Source organism: Plectropomus leopardus, chromosome 4, assembly GCF_008729295.1.
Source record: "Plectropomus leopardus isolate mb chromosome 4, YSFRI_Pleo_2.0, whole genome shotgun sequence".
Classification (NCBI taxonomy): Eukaryota; Metazoa; Chordata; class Actinopteri; order Perciformes; family Serranidae; genus Plectropomus; species Plectropomus leopardus.
In genome coordinates this window covers 28,260,577-28,276,703 of record NC_056466.1, presented here as the reverse complement: position 1 = coordinate 28,276,703, position 16,127 = coordinate 28,260,577, and the positions used below count along the sequence as shown (strand labels likewise).

Genomic DNA, 16,127 nt, shown 5'->3' with positions numbered 1-16,127 from the left:
TACCTTTTTTTAAAACTGGTGTTTTACTGTATCCACGTCAGGCCAATGATTAACACTGATGATTAATCATGTACTTTTTACTTTTATTGTTGTGTTCTCTTTGCTCCGGTGGTGTCAGGACACAGCATTTAAGTACAGCTGTGACCTGCTCCATTACCCATCAGGTCTTAGATCAGAAGTCATGTTCCCTGAAAATATGGGCACGTATTACTATGTGCTCATATCGTGTGAAGTGAAGAACGAAACCTTAAACCTGTCAAAGATATTGAAGATAAGTTGTTAATGTGGCACTAAAGTTGCACACAACTGCCGAAAGTTACATAATCAGTTTCATCAAAGACAGTTAGAGGAACACAAACATGTTTTTGGCTTTTATACACCACACTGTATTTTCCGAAGGCGAGCCAGTGACAAGTGAAGATCGTATGACATGCGGAAGTGCGCCCAGCATTTATCTGTTGATCTTTCTCAGTGGTTAGAATAAGGATATGAAATTTGCTTGGATAGAGTGTTCTCAGGCAGTGAGCGGTAGCACCAGACTTAAAGTTGGACTCATGATTTGAAGCATGAAATAGCAAGTGTTTTAAAACCATGAGGACTTCTGAACACAGACCCTCAAAAGAAAAGGCTGATGATACTCTATATGTTTCAATTTTTTTATAAATCGCTAAAAAGACAAAAACCAACAATGAACAGATCTTATATATATTACCTGTGTAGCTAAGGCCTGCATTATGTAGTATTTGGTGCTACAGAACTAATAATCCGTAACCCGAGGGTTTACCCCAGGAAACTGTTTCTGCCAGGCCTTAATTTCTACCTGATATTGCAACATTCTGCTGCAACAAAAAACATAAAACAAACACACACACACACACACACACACACACACACACACACACAAAGATGGTAGGTCTGTATCTCATCCGCTCATTCATTTTTGGGAAATTTAATTTTTTTTTTCTAAAGTTCCGAGTATTTAAGATAGAATAATAGAACAATGGCCAAATGTTTCAAAGGGAAAGAAAAACAATGAATTTTTCAACAAAACAGAAGCCTCCCAACTATGTATGGGGCACATGTAGTAGAGCAGGCACCTGATGCACAAAAGGTTCTGTCCTTGCCGCAGCAGCTGCAGGTTTGATACCAACCTCAGCCCTCTGCTGCATGTCATCCCCCCCTTCATGCTATCACTTTCCTGTAAAACAAGGCAAAAAGCCCCCAAAATATATTTTTAAAAAAAGCAAACCTATGTATGATTGTTCAAAGCACAAAAATATATAATACAGATAGAAAATCATATAAAATTTCAAATAAAAACCAGGAAAAACATCTCTAAGGCACAATTCACAGGAAATAATTGACTCACAATGAATCAAAATTGCTCATTTTGTATAAACTTCCCACAGTTATTACATTCACTATTGTTATGCATGAAATAAAATATGAAATATCCATAAAATGTGTCACTTCAACAGAGGGCGTCAGTTTACTCAGTGATAGAAAAGGGGCTGGGAACCATTCCCTAAATAAGGATATTTTGAGTCAAACCCACCTGGTGCCACAAATACTGTTAAAAAATCTAGGTCTAAAAATTGCTCTCAACAAATTCTCTATTAAAAAAATAAAACTGAAAATAAATCTGACTTTTTTAACATCATCAGTGGGAACAACTGCACCTGGATATGAGAGCCACAGACAGGGTAGTAGTGTCTTTTTGTGGGCTTTTTTGAAAGAAAATGATGGTATAATTCTAGTCAGAGCTGAGTATTGTTTAAAAATTGATGATACCAGTATCCAACAGCGATTCTATAACTTAATTATCTACACACGATGTGTATGGAAGTTATGTAGCATAGCCATAATTTTGATTTTTTTAGCGATATTTCAGCACACTTAACTGCAAACTATGGTAAATACATCGTATTTGACTTTGACGTACCACTGAATGTATGGCTTGGAGCTGTTGCTGCAGGAGTGTGAGCGCTGCACAGATGGTGAGAGCCTGCTCGCACACATACAGTGACAGGGCTATTTGTCCGCATTACACAGCTTACGTTACCCAACAATTATTAATGAGTTTAACGACAGTGTTTAAGCCGTTCTGATGTCATGTGAGTTTTGCGGCTTGGTGCTGAATGTTAGCCACTGCTGCTGTATTAGCTTGTGCTAACCGAGCGAAGACTTAACCGACCACACGTGGCAGGAGGGCGGCATGGCAGCAACAGAAAGTTTGCTGATCCAGTGGCCAGTCAGGACGGTCAAGAATCAGAACCCCAAAATGGATCACAAATGAAAAAAATATATAAATCTGTAAGATTAGACTTAACTATCAACATAATTAGCATTTCTCAAGAATACACACACACACACACACACACACACACACACCCCTCCTTGCTTCTATCATAACATGATTCAATGTTTCCTTTGTAACGCTGACATATTTGACAAGAGGAAGACAGAGGGAGGGCCATTCCTACCAAGCTGCCAAAGGCTACAGTTACTGCACGGGCATAAATGAACAAAATGCTTTCCTCCTACAGCAAAAACACATCAGGAATTTTCTGCGGTCATAATTTCACTATGAAGGTGGTTTTGTGCCATATCAAACATTGCTCCTGGTGTGGTTGTCAGAGTTTAAAAGTCACAAGGCCTGAACACGACCCCCTGCCTTCTTGTTCTCCATCACTGATTCAAAATCAGTCAAGATCTTTCTTTAGCTTGAGACTTGATTTAGAAGTGTATAGTCAGTAAGCTTGGCTGAATGAGGCACTTATAGTTCCTCTGATTTATCAAAGTAATACAAGTCATTGCTGGTTATATACACAGCCAACTGCATGTGGGAAAGTACAATAACAGAGTGGAGATTAGCAAACAAGGAAGTGCTGATTTCAGAGGTTGCCAGTAAGTTAGCACAGGTCATGTGACATGCAGTGTCTCCTGCAGAGAGAGAGAGTGAGACAAAGAGAGCTTTTAGATATTTGGTATCACCTTGTGGTCTGCCAGTATACCAAAAAGAAATAGGGGTAAAACTAATGTCTAAATTGTTTGCTTCAAATATAATTACCTCAAGCATGGCATTACGAGCATGTTTCATCCATCTCCTGAGGATTACCTGCAAAAAGATTTAATATCAAAACCTGAATGAATTGCATGAATTGAATGACTGCATCTGAAAAAAGCAATAAAACAAAGTCAAAGTCAAAATACTGGAATTTTTACATACCTTCCTCAACATCACAGTTAGGGACTCTGCCATGGTCACCTGGAACAAATTAAAAAGGTTTACTGTGTGATACCGTGGGTGGGTGCATAACCATCCCCATATTAAGCAAGTTTGTAAGTGCAGGGCATCCGACAAATGAGTCAGGTTATACTGTGATTCAAAAACTGATAAGTAACCAAGCCCAGTTCCCCACCAGCAATGGAAAAATCTTTATGTAGTGTAGTAAATATCTCTGTATTTCCCCAGACATCTTCAATGTCAGAGGAAAACCAGTAAGCAGTTTAGATACAACGATAACAGTTAGTGCAGAGCCAGTAAACGTTCCCAGTCACAGATAAACATGCACCCTGACTGAGTTAATAAACAATGCTCAAAACTCAGCGGGAGCACATGCCTCAACAGGCTTAGAATGAAATCAGAAATCTGGCTGTGGTGAGTGAGTTTGGTTTCGTGTTTTCTCAAGACACACAGTCCAGACAGCCACTGACTAAACATTCATTAGTGGGGAAAAAATAGCAAAGTTTTTTTTAAAAAAGATGTTTAATTTTTGATTAATTTTAGCTACAGAAACCAGTCAATAATCTGTGAGAAGTTCTGTAGCAGATACTGAGTGTTTCAGGTAGCTAAAGCAAGCTGTTAGATGGAGAAAAATGAATAGAAGCTTTATTTAAAGCTTTTCTCCAAAGAAAGCCCAAGTTGGAATAAAAACAGCAGGAATAGTATGTCCAAAGGTGGACGTACCCATAAGGGGCACTACAGAAGGCCTCCGAGTCTCTGTCGAGAAAATGACAAATGAGGATCAGATATCTGCTTTTGCTTGCATCATCTATCTTTGTGAGACATTTTGTAAAAATGCTGTCTAACAATGGAAAGTCTTTCCACTCTAATGTTTTAGACTAATCCCAGCTTGATTCCTGTTTACTACAAAAAAAGACCGTACTTTCCCATCTTTAGTAACATGGCTGCTTGCCAGGTGTTATTCAGGTTTTTCAACCTGCAGCTATTGTAGTGTCAAATTTCATCTATTGTTTGGTTAGTTCCTGTTAGCTCTATATTATAGAGAAGTAAAGCCACTGATGAAATACAACACATTTGAGAACTTCGGTATTCAAACTCTACACTGAGAGAAGGAATTCAATTTCACAATGAAATTTTACAGGAATTATTCTATAGTATTTCTGTAATTGTGTACTCAATCAGAAATACTGCAAGTCACTACATACGACTGATTACCATAGGTTAAAGGAATACCTCACAATATGATCACTTGTATATCAGTTACTTACCTTGCGTTATGTTGAATTTGTGAACAAAACTTTAGTTTTCTTGCATGCTTCCATGGGGAACAAAGGGCCCCAAAAAAGGGGATTAATTTATTGGGGTATATAGGGTCCAAATTTAACAACAACAAAACTATGTCAAAACATTTGTATATAAACTCTCACACAACTTGTGCAGTACAATTCAAGTCTAACTTATCCTGTTATATGCTCAGAGCTTCCCAAACACATGCATTTTCACAAAAACATTACTTTTAAAACACTTTCCATATGAGACCTTTGGCAAGAGTGTGCTTTTGCACTCTGCTCCCCTCACTCCATTGAGTTCAAACACAAATGCTTGCAACTCATCAGTGTATAAGACTGTTAAAGTCTTAGTTTTAAATAGTCATGTTTTTGCAAAAAAAAAAAAAAAAAATGCACGTGTTTTGTGAAGTACTGAGCAGATGATTGGATAAATGAGACTTGGGTTGTACTGCAAAAAATGTGGGAGAGTTTGTGGACCGATACTGTAATATAGTTTTGCTGTTATTAAACACATCCACCTTTTTTGTCAACTGATAGGAATTTACTCCATTTTTTGGATTCCTCATTCACTGTAGAAGCATGCAAGAAAAAATAACTTTTCTTCACAGATTCAAGGTAAGACGGGATATAGATAATTACTGACAAATGGCAAATGGTAATTTGGGGGTTCAATGTTACTTTGAAAGGAAGTATGAACAGAGGCAATTATTACAGCAAGCAAAACCTATTTCAATTTTCATATGGGAATGTCACTATTGCCCTAAAAATGACTTAAAAATTGTTACCCTTTAAGTCCTTTCTGAGATATTATTTTTATTTAGATCAGGAAAATGGCAGTGTGTATTAATGTATCTGACATAATGATACACTACATTACATTTTTTTGGCAAAGGCTTTTGTTCAATTTGCCTTGATAAATTCATTAAAATTATAAGAAACAAGTGCTAGGTGCAATTCAAAACTGTGAGTGCATTTGTTTTTGGCCATCTGGGTGTGGTCTAAAAAATGTGAATGTGATGAACTCTTGTTTCTTAAAGGAAGCAGGAAAAACTAAATTAAACCAGCAACTTTTAATAAACAAAACACAACCTGTGTGAGTACTCACCTCTAAACCGCCCTCTAAAAATCAGCACCAACAGCAGCCCTACAAGCAGTGATCCGATGACCACCACAGGAGCCACTATTTTGGTGGCCAGATACACTTTGGCTGGGTCCCCCCCGAGTTCTGAATAAATCAAATTGAATAATAAAGATTAAATGTACAAATTCATGAAGTCAAAGAGTAAAAATGTAAGTGCTGTTGATGAAATGTGATATGCATGGCATACACTGGTGGGAAAATCCCCTGGTAATACATTAGCAGCCTACATTCCCTTTCACTTTTACTCTCAGAGGGGTGTGCAAATGACTTTCACCGTATGTGGCAGCTTACAGCTCAGATAAGGTGGCTGTGAAGCTGCTAAGTGAACCTGTTGATGACTTTTCCCATCCATGAAAATGTATGGTGGGTCGAGGACTGTGATAAAGGAGGCATTACCCCGCCCTATCAGGCTCAGTCTGTCACGCAGTGATCTTTCTTTGTGAAGAACCTTGTTTTGAAGTTTGGAAACAGATGGTCAGATTGGGGGACATGTCGCAGCCTGGCTTTTCAGTAAACATCAACACAACGACCAAAGAGAGATGAAAGACGAATGCGGGGGAATACAGTTTTTGGTTTCTGTTAGCATTTAACTCCTCCTCTGTGTTGCCTCTGTGTTTGCTGTTACCGGATCCACTGTCCCACCATCCTAACCCAACAGCACAGTTGTATAAACACTATGCCCACCCTCTGGCTGACTTGCAGAAAATAAATTCGCCGTTATGTTACGTTGCATGGATGGCTATCCTTTCAAAACTATCTTTTTTTATTCTACTAATTCCATGGCTTTTCAATGCCTGGAAAATGAGATTGTGGAATTTTATTACTTCTTCAGGTTTTCCATGACTTTGGGAACACTGAATATGGCTGGACATTTACATCATAAAACATAAAAATTTCCCCACCTATTAGTTGATAGCACTTTGAAATGCAGAGCTACAGTTCACTGAGGCAACGGAGCGCAGGACTTAAAGCAAAGCCCATTTTGTATTTCCCTTCTTTTTTTTCTGAAAGGTTATGCAGTTTGTTAGCGATTAATGAACATCGGGAAATAAAAACCAAAACTAATATACCTTACTTCTAACTGAGAGAAACAGGATTGAGCCAACAGCATATACCTTTATATTTTTCTGGTGTTGGAAATACAAATGTGGTCTCTTCCTCTTTGCCTCCACTGGCATTGAAGACTATGCAGGTGTAGCTTGGGAAAGTGGATCCTGACTGTAAAGGCAGCTTGCTGGAGAGGTGAAACAGACCACTTTCTGTCCGCTCCGCCTGCATTCGAGAGCTTTTTGTCCAATCCACCCAGCCAATTTGACCTTTCGGGTAGCCGCCATCAGACTCGCATATCAGGGTCTCATTTTTTGCCGCAGAGTTGTAGCGTATGACTGGTTTGTTGTACTTGGCTGCAAAAAGAAAATAAAAAAGCTGGTCATTAAGCTGAACATTGCACCTCAATCAAATGACAACAATAAAACCCATAAAATTTAACAAGTATCATTTAATACAATACATGCAAGACAAATAATAAAGAAACTTACAACAAGTGTTTGTGTGATTCTTGGTAACACTGAAAGTAAAACTACGTGAAGGGAAATACCAAACGGACAGGCCAGGAAAGTCCCCAGGATCTCTAACAATCTTCACCCCATCAAAGCAACAAATTAATCTTGAAAAACATTTTCTGATTGTTACTAAAATGTACTGATGTTTACTCTTGGTTTGACTTGAAATGAGTTTGAAGGAACTATTTTTAAGAATAATTTCTCACCTCAAAATGGTCACCTCTCTGTGACAGTCAAAATATTTCAACCACAGCTGGAGGACCTTACCTGTGACTTTGAGGCTGATGCCACTCTTGCCATCACCGCTGTCTGTCATCACATAACATGTGTAATTCCCTTCGTGCTGTAAAGCAGTGTTGGCGATGAGCAGAGATACATTTGTGTTTCTCACATTCCAGGATGGCTCAGCAAATGAGTAACCTGGCTTCAGTCCAGTATTCTTGGAGTGAAAAAACAGTATGGGACTGTCATCGCCCTCTTTTTTCCAAATGACTGTCTTGATGGTTACTTCTTTTACGTCTTCGTTGGTTTTGACGACACACTCAAGCAGTGACTGCTGGCCATGCCGTCCCACCGATATATCCTTGCATTTCACGTGTACAAAAGCTGAAGAAAAAAATGTTTGTTTTTTAAATGCAATGGCAAATTACATCAGTAGCAAGCAGCATTAACTTAAAATACTTGAAATTCTTACATAAGGCAACACTTACATGTATTTCCTTTGCTGATGATACAGATGGCAAAGACAGCAAAAAGGATACCCCTTGAGGCCATGTTCATTTACCTGAAATTACAAAATGTACAATTCTTCATTGGGAATCAGACAAAATGTAACAATCACATACTGTACACACGTTTAACTCACAGAGGATCTATTACTGAGAATTTCGCCCTTTGAAACCTGAACAAATTAGCTTGATTTCTTTAAAAAAAAAACCAAGGCAACGAGCAACTTAATGAGCAAAAGTTATAGGAAAATTTCCTGAAGAAAAACTTCCTTTAAAAAAAAGCCAGAAACAAAAAAAAAAGTGCTGAAAACTGAAAAAAAAAGCTTCAAAATGTTTAACACTGTAATTTCCCCCTTTAAAATATACTAATTTGCTCAAAATGGTTTAGCAGCTTGTAAAAAGGGGTCTGGTCGCAGCTCAAAATAAGACTAATGTTGATCCAGGTTTTAAAGGGTTCGGTGCAGCATGTACAGGACAGCTCACCAAGCATCGTACCAAAGGCACCCCTGGTATTATTATGGCCAGAGGAGGTGGTGTAATTAAATCTCTGGTGCAGTCCACACCAAAAAAAAAAAAAAAAACGAGATTAAATATGTTATCTGGTGTTTTTCTGGTTGTATATTTGTATTATTTAATGATCCTTGAATTATTCTTTAGTTTTATTTCTTATATAAACTGGCAACCACGACATGATCCCTTTTTTTTTTGCCAATTCTTAACTCTGGGCACATCACCGAAAATGTCTTATGTGAGACATGATTCTGAAACGGATCACGTCATGAGACAGACAGATGTCGACCTTAATTGCAAATAAAAATAGTGATGCTCCAGGTGCTACTTAGGCTACATGGTACTGCAAGCACCAGAAAGGTATGTAGTGCAGGACAGGTTTGTTTTGCAGCAGTCTTATGTTGGTTTCACAAGATCAATAGAGTTATCAGTGGCTGTAGCATGTCAGTCTGCAGATGGAACCATTTATCTGCCTCCCTCAGATGACAGTGTGGGAAGCTAATCCGTCAGCAGGCCAGGCCTCCAGCTGTTGTATTGTAACAGATGCTGGGAAGAATTTAAAAAAAAGTTTTTGCTCTCTATTGAATGTGATGAAAACAGAGCAAAGGTGTGTTGACCTGGTCCGAGCCGATGAGTGGTTGATTATGCCATTCAATGAACTGCAGTTTTTTGAACTTCAACGTTGCCTTTTTTTTTTTAAGTTACCACTTGGTGCAGAAATGGGCTCCCCAATTTAATACATCAACCAAACATAACCTACTGGGAAAAAGACTTGAGGAACTATTTCACACAGAATTATCATTCTGATCATTAATTAAACTGGTCATAGGTCAGCTCAGTCGCAGATAAACTTAGCTAAACCGTTTCCTCGGGGAAACCCTGCACTGTATGCCTGCACAAAAATAGATTCTCTACCCTGTGACGTTATTTATGGTTCAGCCTATTTGTCATTTGTTAAACTGCAAGATCCTAAAGTGCGGACCAGTTTGTTTACACAAAGATGACCCGCTAAACAGCAATCTCATCTGCGTTTTATTGACTAGTTTGTTTGAATGCACTCATTTTCACAGGACCACAAGCAATGGTGTGAATTACTGAATATACAAAGAACAATGTGCAACTCATCATCCGGCATCAGAATGGCTTTAGTCCCTTCTACACAAAAATCAAATTGTTAATTTCAAAACATAAAAAGCTTTAAGACAAAGAGCACACTAGATCTTGCATAGGAGGAAGCCCAACTCTCAAACTGAGACTGAACATTTTTTAAAATATATGCAAAACTGAATAAAATGGTCCTAGCTGTGCCTGCTAAGAATCTTTTTTTTTCTATTAAGCATGCACAATTGTCAGTGTGTGTCAGCCGCACTACCACAATTATGCAAAACTTCTGACTTAGCTGACTGTCGATCCCTTGTGGTCTCTTGTACTGTGTCCTTACAACCTCCAGCAATCAGAAATATTCTTATACTCTGATATCTATGTCTGGTTCTCTGTTTTCACTTCACTTTTGTTTTTTTTTGTTTGTAACTTGACTTTATCATGCCATCGATAATGGCAGCCATAGATAAATATCTTTCTGTGCTTTTCTTCAAAAGAGGTAGGGCGTTACCCTCACCTGGCAGCACAACGCACAAGGGGGGAAAGATCTTCAAAGCTTTATGAAATAAAGCGGAAAGACATGAAAGAAGTGAGATGTCCATTACTTGATCTGTTTTTTCAGTTCGTTATACACTTTCAGTTTTCTGTGCCTTGGTGCTTGGCTCATTGTTCAGACCAGCATAAACATATCTCTTTGTGTATTTTACACCCACGCAATTCTCACAGCTGTTGTTCACTGTTCCTTAAAATTATATTCTTTGGATTTTTTTTTCTTAAGGAGTTGACAAAACTGCTTATTTTGAAAAACAGGTCAATTTGATCTTTTTTTTTTTGTATTAAATGACGTAGAGATGGTCCTCTGTGGAATCCCAGCCTGCTGAGGTAAGAGTGAACTAGAATTATGGCCTTATGCCTCAGCCAATCAGTCAAGATGCAGTTAAAGTTTGCATCACCGTCTCTGTAAAAATGGATGCTTCCCACTAATCAATTCAGTATCTGAAATAATGTCTCCCCTTCTGCTCTTTGGTTGCGACCGCATGTCCAGAAAACTGTTTTTGCAGAACATTATGATGCCATAGTAAAGTTATCCTTTGGCCTTTAGGATATAAAATGCCATCATGTCATCATTTTATCCTATTAGACATTTGTGTGAAATTTTGTCATAATTAGCGAATGAACTCTTGAGTTATGAAAGAAACAAGTTTTGTGAGATCACAGTGACCTTTAACCATCAAATATATATCAGTTCATCCTTGGGTCCAAGTGGATGTTTGTACCAAATTCGAGGCAACTCCCTCAAGACCTCGATACCGCATTCATGGGAATGATGCTGATCCAACACAGACATTAACTTTTGATCTTCAAAATCTAATTAGTTTAAGTTCAAGTTGAGATTTGTGCCAAATGTGAACATTTTTCTCAGAGCTTTCTTGTGATATCGCGTTCACGAGAATGAGATGTACTTAATGCCTCCAGCAACAGCCATTGCAAACACAGGGCCATAAAAAAAGATATGTAGCATGTGCACATTAAAACAAATCATTCTATTAGTTTAAAAAATACTTTTACCCAACTTTTCTCTTCTGGCACATGGCTAAATATAAAAATATTTAGCCATGTGCCGCTAAATATAAAAATATTTAGCCAGTGACTGCAGCTACACAGAAAACTGTAATACTGTCTCAAGAGAATACAGTGTTTTCTGTTTCTGTGTGTGTGTCTTCATGTATGTTTATTTTTTTAAAGGAACTGATATGAGTGTTGGATGATCGCTGATAAAATTCCCCATTGCTTTTTATAGCCTACACGACTTTGCAACTTTTGTCTCTCAATGGGCTTTTTAAAAAACACAGCACATACACAAAATAAAGTCAGAAAAAAAGTAGATAAGATCTTTAGTCTGGATATCTGATCACCCAACTTGCCAGGTCACTTTTGCAAGTCTGTTTCAACTTGACTGTGAAATGATTCTGGCTCTGCAGATACTCTGACTTTTGTTTGTGCAGTCTGCCTTTGATTTCAGCCATTACTCAGCGTCCTATTGAAAAGAATTTTTCACTGGCTTCATATTATCTTAAGAGGGCTGGTAATTTGGGTTGCTGTTATGCAGTACAGTACCTTAATTAAAAATAAATGAATGTATCTGTAGCATAAACATATCTACAAGTATGCTTCTGCAGTCTCCCATATTGTTACTGTCGGTCTGACACAAGACTGCTTCAGAAACTGGTTTGACCAGCTGTTCACTAACTTTTTAAGTGCTTGTGATTACTTACACTTGACAAAACACTTCACCCTGCACATTAAAACGGGCAGTCATACTGAAAGAGAAAGAGAGATTAAGAGTTGCCAAATCTTAGGCAATATCCTTTCATCTTGACACAGCGAGGGCAAATATCTATGTTGACCTCTGCATCTCTGTGCTTTTTTACTTCCCTTGTAGAAAGTCAAGTATTAAAGTTGTGGATTGCTGCACACCTGGTTTCTCTGCTCCTGCAATGAAATCATTGTTTGCTTGTGGTTTTTTTTTTTGTATTTCAGTCTGCATGCATCCATATCTACTCAGTTTTATCTGTGTTGTCACTGTACTTGTTGTCAAGTCAATGCGATACTGCTCGGTCCTGAGTTGGTATCGCTTTGGGCACACCTTATTCAGCCACATAGTCAAAAAAGAAAACAGGCTTTTATTCATCATTTGAAATGGTCTCTATTATGACAACACAAAACGACTGAGCGACTTGTGTTGGTGGGGAATTCTTACATTATTAAACTGGACAAATATGAAGTGAAAGAAGCTCAATACACACAACTTTGGTTCACAAATGCATTCCCAATAGGATAATTAAAAGCACTGCAGCTGTGTGGTGGAGGATGTCCGTATTTCTTGGAGAGGGTGAAGAAACATCTGCTCATCCCGCACAACTGCAACAGCAAGTAATCCGTGTAATTATCATGTGATGTGGCCAGACTGAAGATACACAACACATCCTACGAGAACGCCATCTCAGACCAAAAGTCAATCCAACCCTGGCGTTACACGCTGTCACGTCTGACGCGCCACAGAATATGAAGGTTTTGGTTTAAACAACAGAAATATAGTTTAAAATTCAGTGGTCCCTCCAATATGTGTTCTATCATACTTCTTTTCTTCATATAAGAACACTGACAAAGCCCAGTTGGCTTGGCCGGTCTGAGCACTTCCTGTGTGGATACTAACAGTGAACATCCTGACAGTCCCCTTCCTCATGAACTCTTGAAGCATAAGATCTGCAAGATTAAGGAGCTGTGCTGTAGGGGAGTTTAGTTGATACTGTGGCCACAACACTACTGGCATTTCAGTTTAAAAAATATCCATGGACTATATATTGGCTTATATATATGTATATATATATATTTTTTAACTGAGAATTAATTTTTGCAGACTAGTAAGATTATTATGAAGGGAGATACAGGGGTATGACGTACTGGCTGGTTGCATCTTAACAAGCACTGAAGGGTTTCCAACTGAGATATATATATACTATTCAGTTATGCATTGCACATCTCAGAATGCAGAGTGAAACTTAACCAGTCATTGTGCCAGGTCTAAAAGTTTACACCCATTGATCTGATCAGCTGTGAAAGGATTGACAGATCAATTATTCATCCTGTGAGTCACAAACTGCTGCTGAGAAGAAAAAAAACTCATGGAGAGCTTCACATGAGCTGTGCTCAGAGACCCCGAAAATGTTCAAATTTAGAGAAGGGACACAGAATGAAAAAAAGGGATACATATGCATTTAAGAGAAAAGAAAGAACACATATGTTGTTTTTATTTAGTCTATGATAAGCTAATACTAGGAATGCACGATAATATCAGCATGTTATCGGTATCTGTTGGTATGGGCTTTAAAATGAATCAGGATCAGCCAACATTTTTTTTCAATTTTGCACAATAAATGGCTATTACATACATAAAAAAACATTGTATTTCATGCCTCCATCTGCTGGCGGGCCATTGAATTAAGAATATGCATAACATAATGTTAATTCTACTACAAAAGAGTCACGATGATCACTTGCAAGGAGGCTGGGAAAAAAGTGGATATATTGATATTGGTATCAAATATCAGCCAAATGAGTTGTTAAATATCAGCGTGTTGAATATCTGCCCAAAAAAAAAAAAAAAAAAAATCCTGAATCCCAAGCTAATACAAGTCCATATCAGCCTGACTGACTCATTGGGGCCCTAGCTGACAACCCACCCTAATTATGGGCCCCTGAGTCTGAAATGGGAGCTGGTGGAGCCATTCTCTTTACACATCCATGAGTGAAACAAACCAGGGCCATAAAAATAAAGACAGTCTGTTGTCTTGACAGTACAGTCATAAAAGAAGCTCACACAACGTCTTCATGCCACAACACATCGGCTCAGTCCTCACTTTTGACACTATTTTATTATGCAACTTTCACCCTTTCATAACTTCCCAACTGCTCAGTCTGATAAAGAGCCCAATGCCAACATTCCCTCATTTCACACAGAGAGGCTGACAAAATAAAACCCCACTTGCGAGTTTCAAAAGGTCCTTCTTTCTAACTATTGATAAGCGACATAAACAGACAATGGCAGGATGTGCACTTTGCTACCAGTATCATTGCTCTTTTATTATACTGTTTTCTTACTGCAATTAACATAAAAGGGAAGCCAAGACTAACCACATTTTGTTTGGGCTGACTACCTTGCGAATCAAGGGATGAAAATATACCGTATTTACTGTTTGGTCTACTGTTAGCAAAATTTCCAAAATTACACTATGAAAATTGCCAGAATCTGTAAAAACAGAAATGATGACAGTCCTTGAACATATCATGCAAAACAAAGGCTTCCCTACAAGTCACTTAAATTGTTTTGCCAAAAATAAACGGTTTGCACTTAACAGATCCTGTAAAAATATAAAATTATGCGCTCATGTATGACAATAGTAAAAAAAAACTTTTTTTTTTGTTTTTTACAACTGCAGAATCACGTTTCAAAATTTTAATGTTTAGCTTTCCAACATCAAAGAGGAAGTCTGTAAATTATAATAACGTGCCACCATACTGATATTGCCAAGGTTGTGTATTTGGAAATAAACATAATGTGCATGTGTTGCTAACACCAGCTGACTGTGTGCTTTAAGTGTGCCTGTGATGTCTGGGCTTATTAATTTTGTTGCTTTTGTGTGATAGAACCAATGATGGATGGTTGTCAAGCCATGTGCCTGTATTTTGCCGAAGTGTGCACACAGCTTGTGTAATGATGCAATTTGTAACAAGCATTTGCATTTTCTTAGGATATTGTTTTGGTGATAACACTTACTCCTGTGGTGTTTGTTCTTGGCCTATATTTGATGTGAATATTAAAAAAATTATATTATTATTTATGATGTAGGGAGAGTCATGCATTTTCCCCTGTCACTCAAGGAGGCTTAAAATAAAATATCTGTAGCGTCTGGGAAGGTGAACATTACATGGATAAATAAAAAGTCACACCCCAGCCACCAATATCCTCTTATAAATGAAGCACAGTCCCTTACAGAACAAGTAAACTGACTCAATATATTTCTTGTTAAATTTACTATGTGGAAATGATATAATACTAGCCTCTGTTTGGTGATAAAGTATGCTTCCTTCCTCATTTTCAGCTCTTATCGTGATGTAAACTCTGTGCTCGGTCGTCTACAAAGGTCAGCAAACAGCCATATTGAAAATGGAAAATACGTCCACGTCTATCCTATGCTCCAGTCTTCCGTGGCGCTCGTGCTGTGTATGCAAATATTGTAACAACTCAAGCCAACGTTTCACTTCCCTTTAATTCATTCTGAAAGACGAAGCACTAAAAACTCTTGATAAAGCCGCCAATTCGTGTTTCCATCAAGTCTCAAAACGACCATAAGAGTGCAAGAGGCCATAAGAAGTGAACACATTGAGGATTTTAGAGCGAGGCTGAAGTCACGAGGGCAATTAACCCAGTTAAGCCGTCTCACCGTGCCTGAAGAAAAACATCATCCATACTTACACACTTCTTCTGTCACTTCACTAACAAAATACAGTGTTTAATAAACATAGAGCCATTTATTAAATCACGAACATGTGGAGGTTAACTTAGCTACGGTATGTTTTAGTTAGAGTCACTTCCCCACTTGATAACTTCACACCGCATGTTGCAACATGTAGTCTTCGTCCAAAACAACCATAATGTAACGTCAAACTCACCGTACACGCTCCTCCACTGTACAGGGCGACGTCTCTTCGTGGTAGGACAGCTGTTTGAATGCCGACTAGACGTCTATGTCTTGTTGTCTTGATCGCATTTTGCTTTCACTTTCGGTATGAGACACCAGGCGCGCGTTACACTGCAGAACAGCACAGTATGGACCTGCCCCCTTGGCTCTGAGCTAAATCCGCATAAAAGAAGACAGAAGAAACTTAAATCTACTGTAACACTTAATAATAAGTACATAATATGAGAAAAAAATGAACACCTTTGCACACTTTGTTCTTGTATCTGTATGACGCTGAATTCTACCA

General features: G+C 38.2%; 1 protein-coding gene across 2 annotated transcripts; it reads right to left on the bottom strand.

Annotated features, from left to right (window-relative positions):
• Positions 1–1,285: 1,285 nt before the first annotated feature.
• On the bottom strand, positions 1,286–15,918 carry LOC121942072. Of its 2 annotated transcripts, XM_042485161.1 has the most exons (9): positions 15,813–15,918; positions 7,950–8,023; positions 7,507–7,845; positions 6,793–7,080; positions 5,642–5,761; positions 3,971–4,003; positions 3,230–3,268; positions 3,071–3,118; positions 1,286–2,943 (listed from the first exon to the last, which is right to left on the bottom strand). In XM_042485161.1, the coding sequence occupies exons 2-8, from the start codon at positions 8,017–8,019 to the stop codon at positions 3,084–3,086; spliced, it is 924 nt and encodes a 307-aa protein (XP_042341095.1). In that variant the 5' UTR covers positions 8,020–8,023; positions 15,813–15,918; the 3' UTR covers positions 1,286–2,943; positions 3,071–3,083. The 2 variants fall into 2 exon arrangements, with proteins under 2 accessions (XP_042341095.1, XP_042341096.1); XM_042485162.1 differs by lacking the exon at positions 3,971–4,003.
• Between the last annotated feature and the right edge of the window lie 209 nt (positions 15,919–16,127).

Bases quoted from the DNA above. Each gene is read 5' to 3' on its own strand.
- LOC121942072 (XM_042485161.1), bottom strand. From the start codon at position 8,019: ATGAACATGGCCTCAAGGGGTATCCTTTTTGCTGTCTTTGCCATCTGT. The intron at 7,081-7,506 runs GTAAGGTCCTCC...TTCTTTTTGCAG, and splicing joins CATCAGCCTCAAAGTCACAG to CCAAGTACAACAAACCAGTC. The intron at 5,762-6,792 runs GTATATGCTGTT...TGATTTATTCAG, and splicing joins AACACCAGAAAAATATAAAG to AACTCGGGGGGGACCCAGCC.